Genomic DNA, 16,387 nt, shown 5'->3' with positions numbered 1-16,387 from the left:
GATGGCGAGTGGTCGCCAAAACACAGGCAAACCAGCTTTGCGCGCGCTATTGTTGCTAGTGAGGCACAGGACAGGCAGGATGGGGAATATCAAAACTGGACCAGAGCCCGCCAGCACACAACAATGAACGAGAATGGCTGCCCGCCTGCAGCACTGCTAGCCATATGGGTGTATTGATTAATATGTCGGGCAATGCGAGAAAAGGTAGGTCAGCCCTCCAAGGGCGAATGAGGGGAGAGGGCCGTTGTCGAGGAACAGTCCACTGGGCAATCCCTAGGCTCAGAGGGGCTTAGAGGGGCTTAGAGGGGCTTAGGGAGAGCAGCGACGTGCAGTAGCAAGCCGGCTCGCAAGCAATTCTCCGGAGTGCGTAGCCGCTGTGTCTCTGCTGTCGTCGCTAGCAGTGGCTAGGAGGCCTAGGAGTCGCTGGGAGTCGCTGGGAGTCGCTGGGAGTCTGGCCATGGGGTGGTGCCGGCAAGCCTATGATGAGCCAGCTGCTCACCAGGATCCCTACACCGTCGGCGTAATTGGTATGGCAACGGCCGCATAAAGCAGTCGAGCTGGTGGAAGCGGGTGGATTTGGTGGGGAAGCTTGGGGCAGTAGCTCCTCTGTTTACATCGCAACAGCTCCCCGGCCAATCACCGCCCGTTTCCTGTGACATCCCGCCGCTTTCGTTACCTCGACCCAAGCAAGCCCAAGCCCAAGTGCTCACCACCGCTTCGCAAATAATAATATCTACCCAACCGGTGCTGCGCAGACCGCTTCGATGCCTTTACGTTCGCCGTTCCTCCTATTGTTCATCCCCATCCTCTGTTTCCGCTGAGTTGGCAAGGAAAGCATCTCCATTTCGGGTTCCGTCCATATTCGATTTCAGCGATATAGCCTGTCCCAAAGAACTCCGTTACCGCCCAACCGCTGTAACCCAACCTTCCTCCTTTGATCTTCCATTCTCTCACTACGTCAACGTCAACAGATGCTGTGAAGAGCTGGTGTCTGGCTACAACCAACTGTCCCGCCTTCCGTGTCGCATTCATTCCACTGCGATTTCGTTTTTTTAAGAGAGCCCGAAAAACCAAGAGTTTTCCTCTCACTACCTGCCCGTTTCTTCACCGCAGCGCGTCGCCAATTGCATTCCACTGGCTGCGGCGCTCTTTTGACAAGACCTACCAAACCAATAAGACCCCAGTGGTCCGTCCATATCAAAACAAAGCCCTCGAGCGCTGCTGGCACACCAACAGCCGAGCAAGCGACACCACCACCCAATAGCGCAGCGCATTCGCCGCTTAACATCTTTTCCCCTGTGTATACTTCCTCGAAGGAAATGATCCACCTTTAATTTATTGTACGAAAAACAAGCAAGATGGCTACTGAAGAAGCAGTGAGTACTTATTACTTATTACCACCGGCGCTTGCCGCGTTCGGCCACCACCCAAAAAGTCTCCGTTTGTTGACATGAACCCTCTCCACCAGATTACACAACCACTGCGCATCTCCAAGGGCTCAGGCACACCTTCCACGACGCCCAACAAGAGCGGCCTGCCGCGTCCCTTATCTGAGATTTCTGTCGGTGAGAAGAGACGCAATTCGCCCAGTTGGAACCAGACAACCAAGGTAAGTGGTCGCAGCCAAAACAGCACCAGTTATCCCTCCAGTCAACCACTCGGAGAAATATCCCATGCTGACACAAGTGGCGCTTTCGCAGAAGATGGGCCTCAACACCGATTCATCACCATTCCAGTCCTCACCGCTAGACAACACTAGTTCTCCTCGCCTCTTCTGGCAGAGCCGCAATACCCAAGAGAACGATCTTTATGGCGGAGGCTCACCGTCCCCCTACCCGGCGCTCCTCTATTGAGCGCCTGCAGAAGGCCTCCCGTGTCAAGAACAGTACCATGTTCGCACGGGAGCAGAAACAGGAGTACGACCCGACACGGATACCCACTATAGAGCGACCTCTCGCCAAGGTATCAAACAGTGCCTATGTTAGCAACCCAGCAGGCGGTTTTCGCTCAAGCCATGGCCGTAGTGACAGCCAGTCGAGCGTTCCTCTTTATAGCCCGGGGAGGTCCATCGTCAGTCCCATGACCATTAATAGCCCGACACCTCTGAGCCCCCGCAGTCCTAGCAAGGACCAGGTCTCTCCTATGAAGTCTTCACTTTCCAACCATCGCTTTAAGAGCAGTCACGACTCACAACCGGCCGACTACTTTGGTGAGTCCGCGCTGGAAGACAACGATCTTCCTTGGGGCAAATCCCTCCATCGGAACATGAAGAGCGTCACATTCGACAATGGTCCCCCACAAATCAACGAGTATGAGATGGCAACACCAGATCTGTCTTCCATCGGCACAAACTCCAGAGAAGGCAGCTACGACTCGGAGGAGGAGGACGACGAGGACGCTTATGGTCTTTACCGAGACGAGGGCGATCTTCACGAAGATAGTTTCGATGCCACTCTCGAAGACACTGACAAGACACCTGTCGTCGGACCTGAGGAGTGGCGTGGGGATAGCTGTGAGGAGAGATACGAAAACAGTCCTCTGCCGGAAGGGGCTCCTTCTCCAGCGGATACTGCTAGGCCCCAACATGGCCATGGCCGCACTGACTCCACTGCATCGAGCGGTGAACACCGCCCGTTGCCGCCTCTACCAGGCATGGGTCATGTCCGCACTCAATCAAACTCCTCCTCAAATGGCCTGTCCGCAACCGCTGAGCGCATGCTAGGAAGCCCTCGTCGGGACCTTCCGACGCCGCCACCGGCTGCGACAAGCAAGTCCGAAATGCAAAACATTGGTAACACCAAGATGTCTTTGGAGGAGCGACTTAAGCTCATGATGCTCTCTGAGGATACCAGCCCAAAGGCCATCTCGACTGATCCCATAAAGTCGTTCGCAGAGCAGCAACGTGAGCGACGGATGCGACGTGCAGGTCCTCGCGATAGAGTCGAGAGCCCCACACCAGACGACAACGAGGAGGCTGTTGAGTCGGAGGCAGGCGATGAGGCAGGCGAAGAGGACGACACCATCGGTGACATCTCTGGTCTGGATATGGACTACCAGCTTCCCAGTATCTCTCGACAGTCCATTCTGCAGCGTGTCAATGGCAACAAAGCTTTCGAGCGAGACTCCGACTTTCACTTCAACTCGTCTCCGGCGCCCTCCAGCCCTGAGCGCCAGCTACCTTTCAACCCCGATGTTCCAATTGATAGTATCGAGGAGTCGGTTCTTGAGGACGTGGCTGAAGATAGCGCATCCAGTGTGCTCCTTAATGGAACAGAAGACGAGAAGAGTGATGTCTACGACCTCTACCAGAGATCAGAGGATGACCAGTCCGAGGTTGATGATACTCTCAAGGACGATGACAGTGAGAGCCACTATTCTGATGAGGCCCAACGGCATCACCAGGAAGATGACGAGGACTCGGTCATGACCCCTCGTGCAGGCAGTTCAGGCGAGAAACTCAGTCCAGCCGCCGATTCTGGTATCGATTCTGGCATTACCAACTTCAGTGCCACCCTTCCCCAGGTGAATGGTAACAAACAGGAGTCTGAATTTACTAGAAGTCTTCAGTCCTTCATGCTTCCCAAGCCTAAGGCGGCCGATGCGTTTACCTACACTGAGAGTCGCAAGCCAAAGGAAGACATCGATGATCTCACTCATGCTGAAGATGACAAGCAAGATCAAGATCAAGATGACGATGGCTTTTCTTACACCGAAAGCCATGACACAGATGATGACGATGCCTCAAGCTATACCGAGAGCCACGTTACAGAAGACGCGGAAGATGAGGCAGAAGACGAGACCGCGACTGAGGTTGATGCCAAAGCTGACTCTCAGCGCCGCGCTACAACTCCAGAGAAGAAGTCACTGCCGAAGATTGATTATGACGGCTCTGGGTGGGGATCTAAGGCTGATTATGATGGTTCAGGATGGGGAGAGCCCGAAGAAGAAGAAGAGATCGAAGAACCAGGTACACCTGAGTCGGTCATTCACCATCCTGTCTCTGAAGACGAGTACACCGAAGATGAGGAGGAGGAGGAGGATGACGAAGAGATGCCGGATGAGCCTCTCGAGTCCCCTGAGGTTCCAGAGCGTGTAGCCACAATCAAGAGTGCTTCAGGTTCCAAACTCAAGACCCGACCTTCGGCCACACCCTCAGATCTTGCTGCCATGCGGGAAGCTCGTCGTCATGTGAGCCGCGAGGTACCTCCCATCATCCCGCCTATCCCTTCACGCCATAAGAGCCATTTGTCGACGGATGTTGGCGAAGAAAAGGCTGGAAACGAGGAGGGCAATGGAGAGGAGGAGGATTTCATCGACCGTCACCCCAGTTTCAAGAAGCGTAGCCTGACTTTGGATCTTGACTTGGGTCTCAGCCTTGACCAGGATTTCGAAAGGGTCATCGAACAACAAAAGGTTCAGCTCCAACAAAATTTCTTTCAGCACGAGTTTCTGGCTGCAAGTAACAGTCCTACTAGACAAGCGTCTAGGACTCAGAATATGGTTGTGGCGACCGACAGAACCCCCGGTCGCACACCTGGTCGCAAGTTATCAAATGAAGAAATGCAACTCAATACTAACATCACAAATCGTAAACAGAGAGGATACCTCATGCGACAGAACACCAAGGTCGTCACTGCTAGCGACAAGCAATCAGAGGAAGCCCGCGAAGCTACTCGATCTGCTGACAACTCACCTGTGAAGCAGACTGCCCGTCCCCAATCCTGGACGGTTGAGCCATGGAATGGTAGGCCACGACAGCGAAGTACGAGGAAGAGAACGACCCCCAGCATGAACGGCCCAGTCCCCCAATGCCGGGCCAGGAAAGCAACGCCACGACAGCTCTCAACAACGTGCCCGAGGAAGATGCTGCCCACCCCGAGCTGGCAACAGAAGAGTGTGGAGAGCGCGGTCGCCTTTTCGTCAAGGTCATGGGAGTGAAGGACCTCGACCTTCCTCTGCCCAGAAGTATGTATCCATTGAATATTGAGAAGAGTATAGCCTTTTGACTAACGCGACGCAGACGAACGAACGTGGTTCAGCCTCACCCTCGACAACGGTGTTCACTGTGTAACAACCGCTTGGCTTGAGCTTGCACGCAATGCCCCTATTGGGCAGGAGTTTGAGCTGGTTGTTCCCAATGATCTCGAGTTCCAATTGACACTGAACGTGAAGCTCGAGAAGCCACCAGAGCCCCAGCGTTTGCCCGCCTCGCCGACTAAGATGGCGAAGCCTAAGACGTCGACCTTTTCTCGTGTTTTTGCCAGCCCGAAGAAGCGGAAGGAGATGGAAGCTCGCATGCGCGCTGAAGAAGAGGCGTTTGTTCAAGCACAACGCGACGCCGCTACTCGGCAACGAAAGGTTGCGCCTACCGCCTGGGACCTTATGTCTCCCTTGGCTGCTGATGATGGAAGCTTTGCTCGCTCTTACGTCTGTCTCAAGGAGCATGAGACTCACTGCTATGGTCGACCTTATATGGTCGAGATTGCTGCTTTCAATGAGTGGGCTGTTGAGGAAGCTGGCTTTGCCAGCAGCGTGAAGAGCAAGCGTGGCGGACCCAGCAACTCCGTTGTGCGCCGTGCCCCTTACAAGATCGGCAAACTTGAAGTTCAGCTTCTTTTCGTACCTCGCGCCAAGGGCTCCACCGACGAGGATATGCCCAAGAGCATGAACTCGGCTATCCGCGAGTTGAAGGCTAGCGAGGAGAGACTGAGCCGGAACTGGGAGGGCCACCTCAGTCAACAGGGTGGAGACTGTCCTGTAAGTTACACCTAATCATGGCCCCAGAAGAAGCATAACTAACATACATACAGTACTGGCGTCGCCGTTACTTCAAGCTGGTCGGGACCAAGCTCACTGCTTATCACGAAGCCACCCGTCAACCTCGGGCGACCATCAATCTGTCCAATGCCAAGCGCATCATTGATGATCGCCGGCAACTGACACAGCCAGATACCACCGGCAAGGGTGGTAAGCGCCGTCGTTCTGCCTTCGCCGAGGAGGAGGAGGGCTACATGTTCGTCGAAGAGGGCTTCCGGGTCCGATTCAACAATGGCGAGGTCATCGACTTCTACGCCGACACGGCTGAAGACAAGGATGGCTGGATGAAGGTCTTGGGCGATGTTGTCGGCCGCGAAGGCGTTGAAGACGACACCATGCACGGAGGAAACCGCAGAAAGTGGTGTGAACTCGTCCTTAAGCGGGAAGAGGCACTCCGCAAGAAGGCCGAGGGGCGCAGAACCCACTCCAAATCCAAGAGCATGAACGCCTGAGAGAGCTACGGGCTGTGCCCAAAGCAACAACAACACTTCAAGGCCGATTCCGAGCCAAGCATCATGGTATGCTCTTGAGGGAAACATGAGGAACGAAGTAATACGCCAAACGCCATTAATGACCCTACGACCTTAATGATACATACTCGGCGTCATGACTTCATTGGTTCCCGTGCCATTGATCCCTATCCGACAAGGATCCAGGACTTTGCCCCCTTCTACTACTTCAGCTTTAATCTATTAGACTTGTTCACTCAAGTCTTCCTGGGATTGCTGGTCTGCCAGGTCTCCTCCTTATTCCCTTGCTATCGAAACAACCCATATCAGAATGCTTGCATCTGTGTTTCTGATCACTTTCGGGGTGGTGTACAGAGTCCTTACATGGCCAAATTCCCTTGTTCTTTGGCCTCGAGAGCTTCTACAGCGGCTCACCAGGACCACTACCATCAGCACACCACTTCTGCTATATTGCATGAAACAAAATTGGGCATTTTCGTTGTCGTGCAGCGCGAAATATTCATTTTCATCATGTGATCAAAGAGAAAGACTGCGATGAGAAGATGCGAAGATAAGAAGACATGAGAGAAACGAACGCCAGTTCAGACAGAGAGTGTATGCGTTGAAGGGGATTTACTATATCCCATTGTGTTTGAGTGCGTGCGTGCGTGCGTCTTGCTTTTTTCAGGAGGGACTTGGGGGAGTCGGAGTTCGTCGTCACCTTTGACGGTTTAGCGGTCCGGTTTCTGGATTTGCGAGTCGTTTTTATATAAATGTGTTGTCTTGTGTATCGAGTATAATAAAATGCATTTCAGTACACCACTATACATAATAGTTATACCAACCTACCTCTACCCGACCGATGATGATTGTGAATGTGCCCTATCTTGTACCTTGTAATGGATGAACTAATGTCAGGTCAAAGTCGTAACAATGGCTGGTAAATATGAACAAACATAATCTTCTACATGTATTGAGCTCTTCTGCCTTGTCTTGCCCTGCCTGTCTGTCTTTCGCAACCTATCATGCATGCTTTTCTTTACCATAGTCATGACGCCAGCATGCCGGGAGGATACACAAGAAGAACGAAGTAATGCAGCACACTTTCCACCTTCCATCCACATACACAAAACCACCATCTATCCATCCTCTTCCTCCCACTACTACTACTACTACTACTACTACTCGGGCTATCTAGATTCAGTTGGGTTCTTCGGTCATGAATAACCCTACTACTACTACTGCGACTACTGCGACTCCATCCCTTCTAACACCCATGTATGATTATGGTATATGCTTCTTTCATGGGCTTGAAGGGCTTGTTCGTGGTTCGTCCCTTCCATTCTGTTGTCTGACTGGGTGGGTTACTGTTTCTTGTTTCTGTTCTCTTTACGAACGGAGCGACTCGAGCTCGAGCTCCAGTTGCCGGATGCGCTCGCTCTGGTCCTGGGTGCCCGAACCCACGCGCTTCTTGAGGCTGTCGACCTCGCCCGTCAGAACGACGATCTGCTGCCCTTGAGAGGTGATCATCTTGGTCTGGGTCTCGAGCAACTGCTTGATCTCCGTGAGGGTGTTTTGCACGCCGGCAGGAGTAGAAGTGTTGTTGTTGTTGCTCGACGAAGAAGAGGGCGCGGGAGCAGAAGCGGTGGTAGGACTGAACGTGGACGGAGATGTGAGGGTGGGCGATTTCAGGGCGGCGGGTTTCGGGAGCGGGGCCGAGGTCGTCTTGGTGGGCGAGACGGGTTTCCGCGAAACCGGCTTGGAAATCTCCTCGAAGCTGCTCGTCTCGTCGTCGTCGTTGGCGGCATCGTCGTCTTCATACTTGGAGGCCATGGCGGCGATGGACGAGCCCTGATCGCGCATCGAGGGAGGCGGGGAGCGCGCAGCGGCCGGGGCCGGGGCCGGCTCGGGTTCCTTCTTGGGTGCCGGCTTGGCAGCCGGCGCAGGCGCAGGAGCAGGGGTAGGCTTGAAATCGGCGGGGACCTCGCTAACCGGGTTGCCCTCGTAGATATCCTCAAAGTTGATTTTGGGCGGCAGGGCTTCCTTGCCCGAAAGCCACTCCTGGGTGCTCATCGCAGGCTTCAAGCCGACCGCCGGGGGAAGATATCGGACTGGAAGGTTTCGGCGCGTCGTGGTACCGTGAACGAGATGGGCTCGATGTACGAATCGTTGACAGTCTTGAATCCCCTCATAACCTCGTTCTCGTGCACCTGGTAGACGGTTAGCCAAGAGCAAGAATTCTGAAAGGGGCAGGTAGACTCACATTGACACCACGCTTAGGCAAGAAAGCAATACCTCTTTGGGGGTCACCAGACTTGTACTCGGACAAGAACTCGAATTTGTCGTTCTCGTATTCGAAGTAGCGAATGTTGCCATCACTACAATATTGTGTTAGTCGCCCGAGTTTCATTTACGATAGCTTTGGTTCCTATAGTCGACTTACCCCTTGCCAGCCAAGTACAAGCAGTGGCAGCTGTCGTCCCAGAAAGGCATGCAGACACCGGAAATGCTATCCAGGGTGTGGAAGCCTCCAATAGGGGTGGCGGTACCAGGTTCCCACAGCGCCAGTTGACGATCGCTCATTTTGGAGAAACCGGTGGTGGCGAACCGGTTCTGTTCGCCCAACCATACAACTCGGCTGTTCTTGGCGCCCTCGTGGCCTGAATGTTCCGAAGCTGGCCTCTCTTGTCGAGCATCCCACACACGCACTTTCTTGTCTCGCGAAGTAGTGACCAGCATGGAGCCAGACGCATTCCATGACAGGGACTGAACAATGTCGGGGTGTTTCAGGCTGAGCGAGGCGGACCCTGCGTTGACATCCCAGAGCTTGATGGTCAGGTCACCAGATGCGGACGCCAGGATGTTCTCGGCGGCGGGGTTGAAGAGGACTTGGCCGACCTTGCGCGAATGGCCGCCGAACTTGGCCACGGGGGAGACATCTGCGGGCTCTTCGGCGTCGGTGAAGAGGGTGAAGTTCTGGGGGACCTCCCATATCATGACCTTGCCATCATCGGAGGCCGAGGCGACGATCCGGTCATTGAAGGGGTTCCTATAGCTTGTGTGTCAGAGAGGGGCGTGTCCGTCGCAAGAAGGGGGTGTTGGGGGTGGTCGCGTGCGCACCAGTCGGTATCGAGGACGGCCGAAGTGTGGCCGCGGAATAGGGGATTATTTCGGGGACCTTGCCCTTCTCGTTCAGAGGAATGACAGCAAAGGCGCCGCCGCCGCTGGCTTCCCAATTGACTGAGAGGTACTCGGGGTTGGCCTAGACGACAGGTACGTAAGCGTCAGCAGGGCGTGCAAACCAAAAGCGCAACTTTGTTGGGGGGTACTACGGACCTTGATCAAGTTTGTGTCCCAGGCATTGCGACTGATACGGAGGTTGTCGTAGCAGAATTCCTTCCGCGTGGACTTGCCAAAGACGTGGCCTGCGCAAGAGAGGAGCTGTTAGGATGGGGAGTCTTGTCGTTGCTCGCTTGCTCGGGTCGCATGTGGTTACGAACGAGACAGGAGATGCGAAGGGGGAGAGAGAGATAGAGATCAGACGCACGATATTTGGAAGCTCGCACGAAGCGACCGGACATGATGACAGCTGTTGCGCGTAAGCGGCAAGGGGGTATGATGGTACAGAGAGACAAGAGAAGAAACAGATTAAGAATGAAAAGAATACAGAATAAAGCGCCCAAAGGCTCACTGCAGTGTGGGTATGTGGTATAGGGGAGAGAGGGAGGGGGGAAGCGAAGCTCCTTTCCAAAAGATGAATTGCAGTCCAATGCAAATGCGGATGCAATAGGTACAATGTATGTTGAATTGGATAACTTGAACCCTGAAACTAGGCTGGCCCAGCTGCGCCTCACCACCTTTCAACTTTCAGAGCAAGTAATCCAGACGTCGATCGCCTGGGCCCTGGAGAAGACCGATGGGGGTGGTCCAGTGGCCCCGTGAACCCAGTTGATTTTAGAGCTTAGTTGACTTGCAGCGCTGCCAAACTGGCCTTTTAGTGGGCTCGGGCAGCAGTACTTTTGCTGCGTCTAGGCGCTGGTTGTTAGCTGGTTATTCCCCGAGCCTGGCCTGGCCAGCAGAGAAGTGCTTCCATTCGATTAAGAAGGCTCCCGCTAGACTAACCAGATCCAGCAGACGAAGCTATTGATACAAGTCGATATGCTGCCGAAATAATCGAAATGTATAATCGAGTAAATACATGGGTAGGTACCTGAATAAATGCTGCCGGCGTAATAGCCAGATCTGGTGGCCGTTATCGTGCCTAAGAGCCCTTCGTACGTACTAAGTACCTAGGTTAGGTAGGCTGGCTCTGACGATGGTTACCTGCCAAGCTGTCCAGAGTCCTATCAGTGACGCCTCAAGTTACAGCATTAAATGCACAACTTGCACAACTTGAATAAGCATCTGGCTTAGGTAATCGCGTGGGCCAATTAACGCGAAAAGTTGCATGGCAGGAAAGGCGGGAAGCTTTTAGCTCTACCTGGAAGGCGTCTGGTGCATGCTGCTTGTCGCGTCTGGTCGGTCAGAACTAACGCAGCACTTTCTCTAGCCTGGTGAGGTCAAGTTCTTTCCCTCTACAACTGCCTGCCAAGCCTGATTGAAAGTCCTTCCCCTTCCTTGCCAGCCATTGTTTTTCTCTCTCAAGGTTGTGGCGCAAGGCCTGGTATTTCAGCACTTCCCGCCTTTTCTATTATTTCTAGCCCGACAGATCTGCCCAGCATGTCCGCCATCGAGAGCTTCGACACCATCTACTTGGACCTGTCCAAGGAGCACGGCAAATGCAGATTCGCCGAGAACGGTCTGGGTTGGAAACCCTCAGCTGGCGGCAACACCTTCACCCTCGACCGAGGCGACATCGCGAGCGCACACTGGAGTCGCGCCGCCAAGGGCTACGAAGTCAAGATTCTCAAGCGATCCTCTGAAGTCATCCACCTCGACGGTTTCCAAGAGGAGGACAAGTCCCGACTCGACAAGGTCTTCAAGAACTGGTACAGCACAAACCTCGAGACCAAGGAACATGCGCTGAGAGGATGGAACTGGGGCAAGACCGAGTTCACCAAGGCCGAGCTGGTCTTCAACGTCCAGAACCGCCCCGACTTTGAGATTCCCTACTCCGAGGTCTCCAACACCAACTTGGCTGGTCGTAACGAGGTGGCGATTGAATTCGCTGCTTCTGACCAGGCTGACACAGGCACCAATGGTCACTTGGGCGGTGCTAGAGGCCGTGGCAAGAAGTCGGGTGCCGGCAAGGATCAGCTGGTCGAGATGCGCTTCTACATCCCCGGAACAGCGACCCGCAAGGAGACTGAGGGAGAGGATGCAGGCAGCGACGTCGATCAGGAGGAGAAGAACGCCGCCACCCTCTTCTACGAGACCCTTATCGACAAGGCTGAGATCGGCGAGACGGCTGGAGACGCTATTGCCACCTTCCTCGAGGTCCTTCACCTTACCCCCAGAGGTCGATTCGACATCGACATGTACGAGTCTTCCTTCCGCTTGCGCGGTAAGACATACGATTACAAGATCCAGTATGATGCTATCAAGAAATTCATGGTGCTTCCCAAGCCCGATGAGCTTCACTGCATGCTTTGCATCGGTCTGGACCCTCCCCTGCGCCAGGGTCAAACACGCTACCCCTTCTTGGTCATGCAGTGCAAGAAGGACGAGGAGGTGACCATCGACCTCAACCTTACGGACGACAAGCTCCAGGAGGCATACAAGGACAAGCTCCAGGCCCATTACGAACAACCCCTGCACCAGGTCATCACCTACTGCTTTAAGGGCCTGGCTGGCAAGAAGATTCTCTCCCCTGCCAAAGACTTCCAGACGCACCGACAACAGGTCGGCATCAAGTGCTTCATCAAGGCTAGTGAGGGTTTCCTCTACTGTCTGGAGAAGGCGTTCATGTTCGTGCCCAAGCCCGCCACCTACATCTCGTACGAAAACACGGCTAGCATCACATTCTCGCGAGTTGGTGGCGCTGTCTCGACCTTATCCACATTCGACATCACCGTTCATCTGAAGAACGGTGCCGGCTCGAACCAGTTCAACAACATCAACCGTGAGGATCTTAAGGCACTTGAGGACTTCTTCAAGCTCAAGGGCCTGCGTGTTAAGAACGAGATCGACGAGGATGCCAAGATGCTGGCTGCGGCCATCCGTGAAGAGGCCATGATGGATGACTCGGAGGAGGAGGTCGTTGGCAACCGTGCGGATCGCGGCTCGGCCGATGAGGACGAGGAAAGCTTGGACGAGGACTTCAACGCCGACTCCGAAAGCGACGTCGCCGAGGAGTTTGACTCCAACCACGAATCCGACGGTTCCGGTGACGGCGAAAGCGACGTCGACGAGAAGGACGAGGACGAGGAGATGGAGGATGCCGAAGAGGAGGAGGAAGAGGAGCAGCCCAAGAAGAAGGCTAAGAAATAGGGGAGAATGGGGATCTTCTCACAAAACGCGGAATGAACTGTATTCTATCTAGGAAGGCACACAGCTGGCGTTCAGGGTGGCGGTTGCTTTTGATTGGTTTTTTTACGTTGTCGCCAACATCCGAGGATTTTGCAGATACCAGCTAGGCATAATTCATAGCCTGCTTGGGCTTGGGAAACATTTGGCTACGTTTCTTCTCTGTTGATTCCATGTGCTAACCTGACTGCCAGCCACAAAAAAGCAAGTCGCATCATTGATTTACCCTAGTGACCACTGCTGTCTTGCATCGTTTATTCGAGTGGAACCCCGTTTCGGTACCTTTTGCCCGAAGCCTTTGGACGGTGGCTTGTCGATGGCATAGCGGTCCTGGACGCTCGAGAGACGCCTGGAACCTGGTTTTTCATGAGATCAACCCCTTTCTCATATGCGGCGGTGACAGATCCCAATGGAGTTCGGAAAATTCACACCAGGACAGCATGCCGCGCGGTGACGGCGGAGGAGGGCCGGGTCGAGACCGGTCCCCAATAGACCACTCTTCGACGAAGGCGCACAAGCATGTATCAACGAGATGGTGGGAGCGATGACCGATGGCTGCAAATGCACCCTAGCTCGTTTCAGTGGTGCAGACAAGTTCCAAGCCGAGTGGCCTTCGCTGGCCGAGGGAGCTTGTCTACGGGCCAGCTCACATAGCTGGGAATAATTGGGGAGGTGGCGATGGGATGATGACTTTCGATGGCAAACCTTTCACGAATACGTTCGGTGATGCTTTTGCTTTTCACTTTTACATATTGTTATTGTTTGTTCATCCATCTACCAGAACATGCACCCAGTGTGCAGAGTCTAGCATGCCCGAGACGTCTTTGGTATGGATGGAAAGATGCCCCCCAGTACACTCAGCTAGGGTGACTTCCCGCGTAACCTCCCTTCCCCTTCGCTCTCTGTAAGGCCAAGTAGGATTGCATTTGTGGTATGGTCTACCCCCACCCTGCCTGTTATTATCCCGAGTTACTTTTCATCCGAGCCAGACCGGGTTTTCTGCAATCGAGCTGGCACAGACCTTCAAAAAGAGAGTGGCCAAGTTGGCTGGTTCTCCTTGCAGCCTAACTGGGGCAGAGTCCGAAGACTATAGCAAAAACAGATGGTCTGGCGACACCTTAACCCATTCAAGTACACCGGAGGGATGTATTTGGTTTCACTAGGACTTGTTGTTCCAAGCTACGCAGTCATCAAACTTGACGCCGCTCCCGCCGAAGCAGTCCAGGGCGCTACCGATCGTCAGGTCCACCTTGCCGCCGCTCAACTTGGCGACGAGGTCCAGGTCCTCGAGGTGGCGGCCGCCGCCGGCGTACGTGACGGGGATGCTGCACCACTCGGCCAGGCGCTGGACCAGGGTCTCATCGATGCCCTTCTGCAGGCCCTCGTTGTCCGCGGCGTGGATCAGGAACTCGGAGCAGTAGGGCTCGAGCTGTTTGATGGTTTCTACATGTCGTGTCCATCCCCCATCAGTAAGGGGTCGGGTGAGGCGTGAAATAAAGGGCACATGAAAGGGGTTGAAAAAGGGGTAAATATAGCTGGATGGCCGTGATAGGGGTAAGGGAATGGAGACACGTAATATCGCGCCGGGCTCACTCACCTTGGTTCACCTCCATATCCGTGATGGTCTGCCACTTGTTCATGGCGACAAACCAGCGGTCCTCGCCGCGCCGGCGACAGCTGAGGTCGATGACCAGCTTCTGCTTATCGCCGTCTAGAGAGTGCAGGACGGCATCGAGGCGCTCCTGGCTGAACTTGCCCTCAGGGAAGAGGTACGATGTGACTATGACCTACTAAGCAACCAGACGGTCAGCTTCCAGGTTCAGGTCGGCCGGTCCAAGCAGAAAGAAGTCGCGGCCAATTACCCACCTTCTCGGCACCCTTCTCAACCCACAACCGGGCGTTCCCGTCGTTGATCCCGCCCCCGACCTGCAGGCCCCCTGGCCAGGCGGCCAGCGCCTCAGTGGCGGCCTCGTCGTTCTTGGGCCCCAGCATGATAACGTGCCCGCCCTCAGGTCGTGGTCGCGGTACAGGCGGGCAAAGTGGCCCGCGGGCTCCAGCGACACATGGTTGGTCTTCAGTGCGTCCGTCGAGCTGTCCAGGGTCCCGCCGACAATCTGCTTGACCTGGCCCGCGTGCAGGTCTATGCAGGGCCGGAATTTAGTCATATTTGTTGTTTCTTTTTGGAGTACGAAGAAAAAAGTATGGTGTGTATTCGTGACGGGATGTATCATCAACAGAAATTCATGGTGGGGTTATGATGAAGCTCATTGCTTAAGCTTCAGCTGCCCGAGGCTCAGGCGGGGTTGCATCGATAGCTGAGACCCCCTGCAAAGTGTGGCTTGTCAGGGACCGGTCTCTTATCTACAGGCTTTAATTGGCCAGCATTGCCGCATCAGCTGTGGCTGTTGCAAGGCTGCAAGGAACTTTCAAAAAAATCAATGATTCAAGAAAAGATCATCATCCTAACCAACTACCAAACGTTCGGGAAAAGAGACCGTTGTTTGGTCAATTCTAAAATCCCAATCATATCCACATTTTTACGACTTTGACGATCCTGAAAATGACTTCTGTACTGGGAAAGCGCAAATCGCGCCGCGAAGAGAAGGACCCAGCCGAAGTCGTAGCTGCGCAAGAGAAGCTCCGGAAGTTGTTTGAGTCGAAATTCGAGCCCATCACGCCGACTACCGATGCGAGAGATGGCGAGGTTGAAGATGAGCGGTCGGACGAATCCGGCGACGATGAGGAGGATGGGGAATCTGCATCAGATAACGAGGACGGCGACTCAGAAGACGACGACGACGACGACGAATGGGGCGGCCTATCCGGCGACGAAGACACAACAGCAGCGCAAGAAACAGAGACACCACAAATAGAAGTGGTAGACTACACCACCACCATCACCCACCCAACCTCCTCGGACCCCACCCTCCGCAAATCCGAGCGCGCCTACCTCTCCTCCCGCGTCCCGAGCGCCCTCCCCACGACCGCCGCCGCCGCACCCGCCAAGCAGAGCAGCAAGAAGGCCGCCGACGAGGACGCGACGACGCTGCTGCGCGACGACATGGCGCTGCAGCGCCTGCTGACCGAGTCGCACCTGTTCGACTCGACGTTTGGCGCCAACGCCAAGGGCAGCGGCACCATGGAGCACGAGGGCCGCAACCGGCACAAGGCGACGGACCTGCGGCTCGCGAGCCTCGGCTCCAAGGACAGCATCTACAAGCAGGCCAAGATGCCCATGTCGCACCGCAAGGGCATCATCGCGGCCGCCGAGAAGCGCGAGGAGAAGCGCCGGCGCGAGGCCCGCGAGAACGGCATCGTACTCGAGCGCGCCACGGCCGGCGTGCACGAGGGCTGGACCGGCCTCAAGGGCAAGAAGTCCAAGGCCAAGTCCTCGTCTAGTGGCGGTGGAGCCGGTGGGAGCCGGAAACGGGAGGCCGCCGTCGATGCGCCCGCCGTTGGCAAGTTGCGCAACGGTCTGCTGCAGCTGAGCAAGAAGGATATCCGCGAGATTGAAGGGTCGGGCGGCGGTAGCAGCAGGGGCGGAAAAGGGGGTGGCAAGAAGCGTAGGAGATGAGCAGAGAGATGAGTTCGGACAATGTTGAAACGACACCAAAAAATTCAAAACCTCGACAATGGTGCCCCCAATATCTTTTTTG

The 16,387-nt window shown here is 54.8% G+C and overlaps 5 protein-coding genes across 5 annotated transcripts; 3 read left to right on the top strand and 2 right to left on the bottom strand.

Moving 5' to 3' along the window:
• Positions 1-1,450: 1,450 nt before the first annotated feature.
• Positions 1,451-6,269, top strand: PG997_002340 (uncharacterized protein; the record flags this gene model as incomplete). Its single annotated transcript, XM_066806655.1, has 5 exons — positions 1,451-1,609; positions 1,750-4,695; positions 4,749-4,965; positions 5,021-5,757; positions 5,811-6,269. 5 exons carry the CDS (start codon positions 1,451-1,453, stop codon positions 6,267-6,269), a joined length of 4,518 nt encoding a protein of 1,505 aa, XP_066673951.1.
• Positions 6,270-7,655: 1,386 nt separating this feature from the next.
• Positions 7,656-9,847, bottom strand: PG997_002339 (Coronin crn1; the record flags this gene model as incomplete). Its single annotated transcript, XM_066806654.1, has 7 exons — positions 7,656-8,345; positions 8,405-8,476; positions 8,530-8,644; positions 8,710-9,315; positions 9,404-9,528; positions 9,603-9,691; positions 9,814-9,847. 7 exons carry the CDS (start codon positions 9,845-9,847, stop codon positions 7,656-7,658), a joined length of 1,731 nt encoding a protein of 576 aa, XP_066673950.1.
• Positions 9,848-10,985: 1,138 nt separating this feature from the next.
• On the top strand, positions 10,986-12,695 carry PG997_002338 (FACT complex subunit pob-3; the record flags this gene model as incomplete). Its single annotated transcript, XM_066806653.1, has 1 exon — positions 10,986-12,695. One exon carries the CDS (start codon positions 10,986-10,988, stop codon positions 12,693-12,695), a length of 1,710 nt encoding a protein of 569 aa, XP_066673949.1.
• Positions 12,696-13,890: 1,195 nt separating this feature from the next.
• Positions 13,891-14,896, bottom strand: PG997_002337 (1-(5-phosphoribosyl)-5- imidazole-4-carboxamide isomerase; the record flags this gene model as incomplete). The annotated part of the gene is made up of 3 exons (XM_066806652.1): positions 13,891-14,174; positions 14,329-14,511; positions 14,623-14,896. The coding sequence occupies 3 exons, from the start codon at positions 14,894-14,896 to the stop codon at positions 13,891-13,893; spliced, it is 741 nt and encodes a 246-aa protein (XP_066673948.1).
• Positions 14,897-15,291: 395 nt separating this feature from the next.
• Positions 15,292-16,305, top strand: PG997_002336 (uncharacterized protein; the record flags this gene model as incomplete). The annotated part of the gene is made up of 1 exon (XM_066806651.1): positions 15,292-16,305. The coding sequence occupies one exon, from the start codon at positions 15,292-15,294 to the stop codon at positions 16,303-16,305; it is 1,014 nt and encodes a 337-aa protein (XP_066673947.1).
• Between the last annotated feature and the right edge of the window lie 82 nt (positions 16,306-16,387).

This window comes from Apiospora hydei (assembly GCF_038363865.1).
Source record: "Apiospora hydei strain CBS 114990 chromosome Unknown utg000003l_segment0_segment0, whole genome shotgun sequence".
Lineage (NCBI taxonomy): Eukaryota > Fungi > Ascomycota > Sordariomycetes > Amphisphaeriales > Apiosporaceae > Apiospora > Apiospora hydei.
Note: the sequence above shows the minus strand (reverse complement) of the source record. Positions and strands in the feature narration are given on the sequence as shown.